Here is an 11,413-nt window from a genome sequence, read left to right as displayed (position 1 = left end):
ATGTATTAGAGGTACCATAGGCAGTTTTAGGAAAACAAGGTTATTAAGGGTAGTGACCTCTTCTTCTGGCTGCATGGGGCCTCCTGGGAACAGGAAGTGCTGTGCCATGCCCTCCCAGCTTTGTCCATCCACCCCCGCCATAGCGCACGTCTGTGATGAATTATTCACTCCTTCCTTCCCTGCATAATGAGGCTCTCCTCTGTCTCCAACTCGCCTCCACATCCGGCTCCTGGCATTTCTCACACTGCGGCAGCCGCAAAGGGGTCTCAGATCTGACCCCCCAGGTGGGAAGCATCCCCCCCTCCCCGCTCCAGTGCCAGAACAGCACCCTGCTCCCAGGCCTCTGCCCCCTCGATGAGTGGGTCAGCCGTGGTGTCTCAGGCCATGGGATTTCTTTCTTTATCAAGGAGCCAGGGATAATCATCCTAGGAATTGCTCCTGGAACCCAGGCAGCCTGGAGTGACCCTCTGGACCTGTTCTTTGTTCCTCAAGCATTTATTGAGCGCTTGCTGTACGCCAGGCCAGGCACCGTGTTAAGTACTTGACATGGGCTTTCTCATCCTCACAGCAGCCCTGCGAGCTGTGAACTAAATTGCCCCGTTTTGCAGGTGAGAAAACTCTAAAGAGGAAGGGCCTTTCCAAGGTCAGCTAGGAAGGACATGGCGCAGTCTGGGCCTCTGAGCCAAGCCTGCTGGCTTCAAACCCACACGGCTCTCCAGCGGGCATCTCTCAGTGGTCAGCTATCCCGTCTCCCCCACCAGGAGCAGGGGTCCCCTCTGTTGCATTCCCAGTGTGTGGCTACTAGTCTGTCTTCTCCTGGGTCCCCCAAGGTTCTCTGCCCTCACTCTGCTCCCTCTGCCCCAGGACAGCCCTGCAGAGAGTGATAGGGTCCTGCAAGGCCCCCCTCCAGGCTGAGCCCCCACTTCTCAGGATCTCGCACCCTCCCCACCTGGTCACCACCTCTGTCCATGCCCCAGCCTGTCTGGGTCCTTCCTGGGCAGAGCCTAGAGTTGAGCCCAGGTCTGGGGAAGTCCAACAGGACAGAGCAGGCAGATAAGCCCTTTCCCCCGCCCAGATCCCAGGCACACACTTTGGGTGAACGTCCTGATAGCACACGTGCCTTGCCTGTGTCACCCCCACAACCAGCACTGATCTCATCAGCTAATGTCCCAGCGTTGTTTCCGTGTGTCAGCTTGAATGTTCAGTCCAGCGGGACCATCTGCCTGTCTTAGCTGCCCAGATAATTGTGGAGGCCACTGGCCCTGTCTCCCTCCCCGGGGAGATGGCCTGATGGAGCGGACGACAGGTCCATCAGACAGGAGACCAAGGCCGAGCCCACTGTCTGTGGTCCTTGAACAGGTCCCTGCTCCCCCTGGCCTCGGTTTCCTTTCTGTGCCTCTCGCTCTGCTCTCTGGGGGCTGGAAGCCTCCTCTGAGCCTCTCCCCATCTGCCTACTTGCTCTCCTTGAGCTGACCTTGTCTCTGCAGCCCTGCATTTTGCTGTCTTGGCCGAGGTGGCGGTGACTCATAAGCAGATGTGTGGGCAGGTGGGTGGTGAGGGGGGCACATATCTGGCAAGTGCTCACAGCCACACAACTGGGGCAGCTGAGGGCCCTGCAGGCGACCTTGGGGAAGGCCCCTGCCCCTCTCTGAGTCTCAGTGCCCCATTTGCAGAATGGGTCTATTGAGGAAGGTTTGTTTGATGTTTGGAAACAGCCGGGGATCATTTGAAGCCCAAGCTGGGGACCGAGGAGAGGGCGTCTCAGGCTGGCTGAGGGTGGAGCAGAAGCAGCCCCCAGAGACCACAGGTCCTACTCCTACCCTAGCCCGCACATGTACCCCCATTTTACACAGGGGAATGTCAAGGCCAGTTTTGCTCAAGGTGGAGCCAGGACTTGAACCCAGGGCCCCTGTAAGACCCCCTGTGGTGCTCCTGCTGGAGGAGGGGGTGCTAACAGACTGGCAGGGGGCAGCTAGAATGTTCATCACCACTTTGGTGTCAGGCTTATCTGGGGGAAGTTGGGCAAGAAAGAGGGGACATCTGGTCAGTTGACAAAAGCGGGACCGAGGGCTGCCTGAGGGCTTTGGAGACTCAGTAAGGCATCAACCAGCTGGAGGATCAGGGAAGGCTTCCTGGGGGAAGGGACAGTGGGGCAATCTTGGGGGACTTGCAGGGTTTGGGCAGGCAGGGGAGGGATTAGAGAGAGCACATTCCTGGGGGGCCGTGAGTGTAAAGTTGGGGAGATGCGAGAGAGCTCAGGGAGCTTGGTGCGGCAAGGCAAGGCTGGAGAGGGACAGGCTGGTTCTGGACACCAGTTGGCAACCACCCAGTGATTCTTCCTGAACAGCGTAAAGGATGCCATGGAATGCCGGTGTCTCAGCTGGCAGGCAGCAGGCACTGGCCCAGAAATCTCAGGGTCAGGCCTCGTCCTCAAACACATGGCTTCTGCCAGAGCCTACCTCTAACCCTGCAGAGCCTGCACCCCGCACCCCACACCTCGGCCAGGGAGCACCCCACACCTCGACCAGGGAGCACCCCACACCTCGACCAGGGAGCACCTGCTGCCTGGATCTCTCTGGCGTATTCTGAACTGGGCTGTGCGGGGTCCCTCCCAAATTAGCACCCTGCCTGAGCTTCCACCATCAGTCCGCAGTGCCAGGGTTCTCTTTCAACAGTCGAGTCCACCAGGAGGGCCCAACATCAGATAAAGCTGTCACACAAAGCCTTTTTGAGCACATGTGTCTACTGAACCGTGATGAAGGCTTTGGAGCCAGACACCCGAGTTCCTGAGTCTCCTGTCCTCTGAACTCCAGTTTCCTCACCTGCAAAAGGAGATTCCAGCCTGAAGCAAACAGCACTGGAGGTGAAAAGCACTCTGAAATCTATAGGGGGTGAAAGACACACATATGAGCACCGCCCCAGACCGGTGGGGTGAATGGCCATCCACGCTGTCCAGCCACACACTGGGGAGAGGCCCACAGGCTGGGAGGGGAGCTGGCGGGTCCCCACTGAAGCCATATCCAGACTCTGAGTTGTGGATGCTCCCGCCAGGGCTCAGAGGACATGGGACCAGACACAGCCCCTGAGCCTATGAAGGGTGGTACTGGGCCAGGGGGCCTGGGACCTGGGGCCTGGGAGAGTCACGGGAAGGCAGGCTTCAGCTCAGAATGTCAGAGTGGCTCTCATCCCTCACAGCTGGTTAGGAATGAAGGGGGCTGCTCCTGAGGTGTGAGCTCCCCATTTGTGGAGTTGTACAAGCTGTGCCAGACAGCAGGAAGGATTTCCTGCATCAGATTGAAGTGTTAGAGGGGACACAGTATTGGTTCCTTTCCATTGTAGCCATCCAGAGATTATGAGTATTCATCATTGATTTCTCATTCACTCATTCGGCAAACACTTCGCGTTTACTGTGTGCAAGGCCCAGTCCCGGGCACAGGGTCAAAGTCAATGAGCTGGACACTTGAGGATGTCCCACTTAGTGGAAAAGAACAGGTGAGCAAATGCATTGGAGGAAAGGCTGTGAAGGGTAAAGGGGACCCCCTTGGTGTCGTCAGGGTGGGCTTCTCAGTAGAAGCAGTTTTTAGGTTGGGTTCGAAGGATGAAAGAGGGGAAGGGGGCTCCAGGCAGAGGGAAGAGCCCATGTAAAGGACCTGAGGTGGGAGCACCTGATTCTGATGATCTGACCCTCAGCCCGTCCTAGCTGGAGTCCTTGGCCAAGTTCCTTCTCCTCTGGGCCTCAGTTTCTCTTCTGTAAAATGGGATCAGCAGGACTTTTGAAAGATTCCGAGAGACCCTGACATAAAACGCTGGGTACCCAGTAAGGCTCTGTGAATGTTAGCCTCTCCCCTCTTCACCTGGGGCATTTGCACTTGTTCAAAAGGTAATGCTTGAACTAGAGGGTAGAAGGTAGGATTCTGGGCACAGTCTTAGCCACCTTGGCCTGAGGCCAGTCTCCCACCCCAGGGGACATGAGGGCACAGGAAAAGGCCTGTGCCTCCCAAAGTCTCGTTGATCACCAGCCACCAGAGGGCATTGCTGTGATCAGATGCTGCGTGCTGAGGCTCCAGCACACCCCTGATGACTGTTCCCCTGCGGCTGCACTGGCCCTCTCTGTCCCACCCTCCCATCATCACACTGGAGACAACTCAGGAGAGCCCGCTCCTCCTTAAACGCCACCCGCGTGGCAGCCACAGTGCCAGGAATGCCCCATTCAGTATTCCCTCCTCTAAACCAGGTCTCTGTATCTTCAGGACCCAGCCCACTTGCCTGTCCAGCCCACCTTCGATTGTGGAGCCCTTTGGCCTGCCATGCTGGTCAGTGCCTTTCCCTACACATGATGTGCACCCTCCCCCCCCACACCCCTTTGCCAGGCTGTCCCCTCTGTCTGGAATGCCCTTCCTGCCTAATCTTTGAGTGTTTGGTTCTTTTGTTTCTCAAGGCTTAGCTCAGATGCTGCCTCCACCAGGCAGCTTGCCTGGACTTCTCCTCGGAGCCACCTTGACCCTTGGCCCCTCAGTTGTTTGGGCTCCTGTAAGCCTCTTTGAGTACAATCCCTTCTGTGAGAGACACGGGTGTTCCGACTTCATGTGTGATGTTCTTATCACAGAGTAGGTCCTGTGTGAACAGCAGCTTGGGAACCCCCACCCCACAGGCCCTCTGTCCTTCCCGCATCGTGTGCATGAGTGGGCTGGTGAGAGCACCTCCGTGTGTGCGTTTCTCAGGAGGCTCTGGATGCGGGGCTTGTGTGGATGGCACCAGGAGGGCCTGGGTTCCCATCCCAGCTCACCCCTCACGCTGTGTGACTAAGAGCAAGTGGTTGTACCTCTCTGGACCCCATTTCCGCATCTCTGAAGTGGGGATGTTGTGAGGATGAAATGAGAAAATAGATGTAGAATGCTGAAAACAAAGCTTGGCCCAGTTTCTGCTCCACCTGGTCCTGAAGAGCCATCAGCTGGGTTCCTCCCGATCCGGACCTTCCTCCCCCCTGGTCTGTGCACACAGACTGCCAGGCTGGCTCTCGCAGTCACCTGAGACCCCTTGACCTTGCATGCTTCTTTCCCCCCAGGGCTGGAGGAAGGCTGCGGTGAGGAGCGCTGGGAACTGGCAGGTGTCAGTCTGCAGCCACAGCCTGGGAGTGGCCTATGGGTGGGCATTACCCCTGAGGCACAACTCAGCCTGCCCTGAAGTCAGGTGAGGGGCACTGGAGGTGGGGGAGATGTCAGGCAACTTGGTCGAAGTGGGGGCCACAGCCAAACAGCACCCCTTATAAGGGAGTCACCCAGTGCCCCTCACCTGCCGCTGGTGGGATCACAGACTGGGTCTCGGTTTCCCCATTGGTAAAATGGGCACGGTAATGCCTACCTTATAGAAAAGTTTAACCACCAGCTAGGAAGCCGTTGTCCTGGCCTGACCTCCTGGGCAGTGTGAGGAGAGAGGGAGGAAGAAGCAACTGAACAGCAATAAAGGGTTTATCTCTCGTCCTCAATCCGCCATCTCTGCACCCAGACTTCATTTCCGGCTGTCACTCAGGGACCCTGTTGGGCTCAGGACACGGCTTGATTGTGATGGACTTGATTGTGTGGTTGTGATGGACCCGGCCCTGGGGCCTGAGAGGAAGGAAAGGCCGGGGTCCAGGCCCCCCCGTTCTGCACTGGGTGGGGGGCCCTCTCTGGGTCTCGGTTTTCCCAGCTGTGCAGTGTGGGGTAGTTTGGTTCCTAATTGCAGTGGTCACTGCCCATGGGTGGGCAAGGGTCAGGGACGCCAGGGGTCCTTCAGGATGGAGGACAGCCCAGCACAGCAGAGAATGTCCCAACAGTGGTGCCAACAGTGCCCCATTAAGAGACACCAGGAAGGGCTGCAGGCCTGGCCCCATGCAGGGAAGAGGTCATGAGTGTGTGTTGGACAGTCACCGGCTGCAGAGCCCTCCCAAGGTCTCTGCCCTCACTCCTCCTGGGTGGGGAAGTAGAAGCCCAGACAGAGTGACTCCCCCCGAATCACACAGCTGGCAGGGCTGGGATTTGAACCTGGGCGCTTCTGACCTTCAAGTTCTGCCTCTCTGGTCTCTTTCTCAGGGTTGGTGTGGCATTCATGGCAGGAAAGTAGATGGGTGAACGCTTTCTGATTCATTAATATGTGGTCTCCCCAACTCCAGGGGCTGGGTGCTTTTATTATTCCCATTCTACAGGTGAGCAAATGATGGCCAGAGAGGTTTAGGCATGCGCCCCAGGTCACACAGCAATCCATCCTCCAACATCTAACAAAACCTGAGGATGCAAAGGTGGCGGGGCCTTTCCTGACCAGGGGGCTGCTGCCCACCAGCTCAGTGGCCCTGCCAGTTCCCCTAGGGTTCCCAGTGCCCCTCACGGGCCATCCATTGCATCTGTGCTGGCCACCTGGGCACCTAGCAGGCCTGGCTTTCAGCCACTGCACACACCCAGCAGTCGGCCCCCTTTTCCTCTGCTTCTTCGAGGTTTGGCAGCCTTGGAGGAGAGGGGTCATCTTTGGAGCAGGGCAGCAGCTGCTCCTGCTCTTAGGCCAACTCCCAGGGCAGATCGACCCCTTCTACCTTGGCTGAGTTCAATGTCTGAGGACCTTGCAAAGCCTTCTCGCCCCCCTTACTCTACAACCATCTGTGGCTCCCATTGTCTGCAGGAGGAAAGCCAAACTCCTAATGCTGTGCTTTGCAACTTCACCTGCATCCCCTGGGACCTTGTTAAATTCGGGTGGGGCCTGAGTATTACTGACCAGCTCTGTGGTGCCCAGGCTGCTGGTCCTTGGACCACACTTGGAGGAGTGAGACCTCATGACCTGGCTCCATCTCCACTTCCCACCTGGCTTCCTCACGAGTCACATGGGATTTCATTCATGGACTCACATCTGCAATGGCTTTTTCCTTTTTTGACATGATCCTTCTCATCCCTCAAAGTCAGGCTCAAAAGCACCTCCTCAGTGACCAACAGAACTAGCTGCTCCTCATCCGCTCTCTTGGACCCCTTAACAAGCCTCTGAAATTCCATATCAGCACCTTTAAGAACAGACCTCTTGCCCTGGCCTGGGGGTCACTTGGTAGGAGCGTCATCCCATACACCAAAAGGTTGCAGGTTTGGTCCCTGGTCATGGCACATACCTAGGTTGTGGGTTAGATCCCTCGTTGGGGTGCATACAAGAGGCAACCGATTGATGTTTCTATCTCTCTCCTTCCCTTCCTCTCTAAAAATCAATAAACATATCCTTAGGTGAGGATTAAAACAACAACAACAGCCCTCTTAGCTGTGACGCTGGCTCCACCCTTACAGCTGGATACCTTGGGCAAGTTACTTAACCTTTCTGGACCGATTGTTTATTTAAACTCTGCCTTGTGTCAAAATGGACCAACAGTTGCTTTCAAACATACTCTTGGATAAAATCAAAAGCCAGTGTGCTCGATGGGCTGATGGGGACAGAGGGCAGAGGGCAGACCTGTTTCCCACCGTCTCCTGGGGTTTCAGCCCCCGGTGTGGGCACAGCGGGCATTCAGAGAAACGCTGAAGGGAAGCTCTCCCATAACCCACGGCATGACCTTTCCAGGAGCTTCTCATCCACAAAAGTAAATTCCAAAGGAGCGGTGAGAAAGACAAACATGGCGAGATTTCCGACAGCCCGTCTTAATAGCTCATTTAAATGCATCTGTACCGCAAGCAAATATTTTCTTAAGGGAGGGGGTGGATGTACCTCTCAGTCTTGTGCGCCATGAAGCCCTCCACCCTGAAGGGCTGTAAGTGGGGGAGGGGGTGAAGGGAGAGGAGAAGGCAGATGTCTGTTAGAGCAATTCACTTGCCGAGAAGGCTTCATCCCTTCCTGCCTGGCGTGGAGCTGGGACTGCCCCCAAGTGGCCCTTGGTACCTGGGGATGGTCAGGGTCTTCATCGAGAGCCTTGTGCTGACCATCGCCTGGCACCGTGACCCACATCCAGAGCCTGCATCCCCTTCTCTGCCTGGGCCAACTACAGGTCCTCCCTCTCTGACCCTCCTACCACACCTCCCATGGCTGGCTGAGATCTTGGACTTTCTCTTTGACCTTTGGCCTCACTGCTGGCCCAAGGGAACCTCGCCTGGAACTTGGACCCTGCCCCCTAAGACCTGCCTGCAGTCACCCAAAGAGGGAGTAGCTCTAGGCAGAAGGCAGCAATGGAGGACCACAAACCTATGGACACTGGGGTATAAGTGGCCCCACCCCAGAATTAGAGTCTGGACTGTTTTGGAGGTGCCATAGCGTTGGGTTGGTAGGAGCCAGAGTGGGTGGCTCAGGAATTCGTTTGGATTTTGTGGTGGGAACCCCTGTTCAGGAGAGAACCCAGAAGAAACCTCCCGTCACTAACCACTTGGCAGCATGCTCCCATTTGCTGTGAGACCTGCTTATTCCCATGTATCCAGGAACCCCACGGGGGCCGGGACCTCGTCTGCCTCCCTCTCTGCTGCATGTAACTGGATGCACCGTGTAGTCACAGGCTTTGACACCTCATGCCATCATCACCGAAGTACCTATGTGGTGTCCCCTCCGTGGGTGCCAGCACACATGGGTGGGCTGGGAGCAGGAGCAGCTGAGAGCTGGAGCAGGGAGTCCATCAGGGCCGCCAGGGTCAGTCCTGAGCTGGCATGGAGGGAGCTAGGAGTGTGCAGGGCTGAGGCCCAGCTGGGGCTGGAGTTGTGACCAGCTGCTCCTGCCTATCAAGCCCAGAGCAGATCCTCAGCCCAGCTCGCTGTCTTCCCAGAAAGCTGGGGGTGGGGGGTGCTCCCTGGGGCAGGCTGCTGGGCTCGCCTTCCCCAAGCTCCTCCTTATAGAAAGGGAAACTGAGGCTGGGGGAAAGTAGTTACGTCTGCCTAGAATGTCAGTGGAAGGGCCCCAGGGGGCTCCAAGCGCAAGAGTTTCCAACTTGAGACCTACAGACGTGCCCTGGCATTATCCATTGGCTGCACTGGTTTATGTCTTGGGATTCTGTTGGAATCTGCTCTTTAAAGAAAATTTGAAAGGCACTGTTCTCCCTCTTTGGATGGGAAAACTGAGGCCTGGTAAGGGGGATCACTTGCCAAAGTCCCAGGGCAATTCGGAGCTGAGCTGGACCCTGAGTCTATCTGCCTGAGGGCTCTGGGGGAGACCCCATGCATGCCACCTTCCAAGATCTCCTGCCCAGGCTATGGGAGTGAGGGTGTCGAACCCCATCCAGGAGCCAGACATGACAGCAGCATGTCCCCTTTAAGCAGAGAGCCGCCTGCTGCAGTGGGTGGACTCAGCGCCCAGCCAGTGGGAGCTGGGAGCTTCCCTCCCACGGCCCCTCCCTGGTGAGGGTGTGGGAGGGGCAGAGCAGCGTGGCTCCCAAGGGAGTCAGTGGGCAGCAGGGACAATAGCAGACATGCTGTGTGGGCTCAACCGGGAGACCCCTGAAGAGGCCGGTAAGTAATGGGGGACCTGTAGGCAGAGTGGTGAGGCTGGTTCCTCAAACTGCTGTCCGATGGGGGACTGGGATGGCTAAGAGTGGGACTGCCACTCCCCAGAGACCCAGGGCTTGGAGAGAGTGCAGGGAGCGGGACACCATAGGTTGCAAACTCAGATGCCCACAGGGGCACCTGGCCGGGGTGAGCAGGTGACAGGGCTGTCTGTCTGACCAGCTGCTGTCCTGCAGCAAGGGGCTGAGTCCTCTGGGCTGTCCAGAGGGCAGTGCTCAGCCCCTCAGGGGTGCCTCGGGAATGGCACCCACCTCGGCATGAGCGGGCAGGAGGGAGCTCCCTGCGCAGAGGTGGGAGCAAAGGTGTGGTGTGGAAGGAGCTCCTGGACCTTGTAGCGGAAGGAAGAAGCCCTGGCTGGGGTCTGGTTGCTGAGCCCTGGGGCTCTGGGGATGCAATGGGGAGGGAGGGTGGCACACAGCTGCCACATTCCTGGGTGGCCAGGACTGGGACTCAGGGAAGGGCTCTGGGGCGGGCGTAGTTGCTCCATCCATCTGTCCATCTGTCTCCAAGCTGGCCGGGCTGGCCTTACTTCTCCCCATACTCCCCAACAGGGAGCTTGGTCGGAGCCAGAACCCAGCCCTTCACTCTGTGCACTGGGGCCACCCTTGTCAATCCCTCCCCACACTCGATATACTCTTGACTTTCCCGCCTGGCAACAACTCCTAAGGGAGGGACTGTGGACAGGAGAGAAACAGGGGCACAAACCTGGTGGTCTTCCGAACGCCCTACAACTACGACACAGTGACTGACTTGGGATTGGCACGCATACAAGTACAGCCCGGCTCTCCACCAATGAACTTAGGCTCCCACCTCCCCACCCATGGCAAGGGGCAGAGGCAGGGTTACCCTCAGACGCCACATAATAATAATGCAAACAATAGCTGACAGCTATTGAGATCTGACTCTGTGCCAGATCTTACTCTACCAGCCGTGGGCAAACTACGGCCCTCGGGCCGGATTCGGCCCGTTTGAAATGAATAAAACTAAAAAAAAAAAAAAGACCGTACCCTTTTATGTAATGATGTTTACTTTGAATTTATATTAGTTCACACAAACACTTCATCCATGCTTTTGTTCCGGCCCTCCGGTCCAGTTTAAGAACCCATTGTGGCCCTCGAGTCAAAAAGTTTGCCCACCCCTCTAACCTAAGCTCTCTCTGTGCGTTTTCTCATTTAATCCTCACAACAACACTGAGTTCAGGACCATTCTCCCCACTTTACAGTTGGGGAAACTGAGGCATGGAGCTGTTACGTGACTTGTCCAAGACTACCCAGCCAGAAGTGGCAAAGCTGGGATTCCACCCCATGCGGTCTGCTCCTGCCCCCTCCTGGCGACTGCACTATAGATGGAGACACTGCTTTCCTGGCCTGGGCATCTGTGTCCTCTTGACCTAAGGCCCACATGAGTGGAGTCACCTCGTCCTGAAGTGGTCAGAGCCACACGGGCAGTGGTGCCCCAGAGACCTCACCTGGGGCATTGGCAGGAGGTGTCTTCCCCTGCTATTGGGCCTCTGCCTCCATCCAGGCTTAGGCTTCAGCATCGCTGCCTGGTCCTTTGCCCAGTCTCCCCTCCTCCTCCTCCTCCTCCTCCTCCTCCCTCCTCCTCCTCCTCCTCCCTCCTCCTCCTCCTCCTCTCCCTGTGCTCCTTTTGGGAGCTTACTAAAATGTAAATCCAATTACAGCTCCTTATCCTGGCCTTCAAGGCCCCTCATGATCTCCCTGACTTTTTCTCTCTCTGGTGACTTACTTGACCCCCACCCTCCAACCGCAGCCCCCACCTACTTTCCTCCCCAGGTCACAGAACCTCATGGTCACAGCTGCCAACGCTCTTTTTAAGAAAAATCCAAAGACGGAACTTCAGGCATAGCTGGATCCAGGTGCTCACTTAACACTGTTAGGTTTATGCTTCTTTTTAGGCGCGTTTCATTTCAG

General features: G+C 56.8%; 1 protein-coding gene across 1 annotated transcript in view; it reads left to right on the top strand.

Moving 5' to 3' along the window:
• Nucleotides 1-9,388: 9,388 nt before the first annotated feature.
• Nucleotides 9,389-11,413, top strand: part of GRIP2 (glutamate receptor interacting protein 2) — a 33,516-nt gene continuing 31,491 nt past the window's right edge. Inside the window, exon 1 of the mRNA XM_006083792.3 lies at nucleotides 9,389-9,428. Coding sequence (XP_006083854.1) covers nucleotides 9,389-9,428 — 40 coding nt within the window. The remainder of the gene's footprint in view (nucleotides 9,429-11,413) is intronic.

This window comes from Myotis lucifugus, unplaced genomic scaffold, assembly GCF_000147115.1.
Source record: "Myotis lucifugus unplaced genomic scaffold, Myoluc2.0 scaffold_8, whole genome shotgun sequence".
NCBI classification, from domain to species: Eukaryota; Metazoa; Chordata; class Mammalia; order Chiroptera; family Vespertilionidae; genus Myotis; species Myotis lucifugus.
The sequence above is the reverse complement of the archived record's forward strand: the minus strand, read 5'-3'. Positions and strand labels throughout refer to the sequence as shown.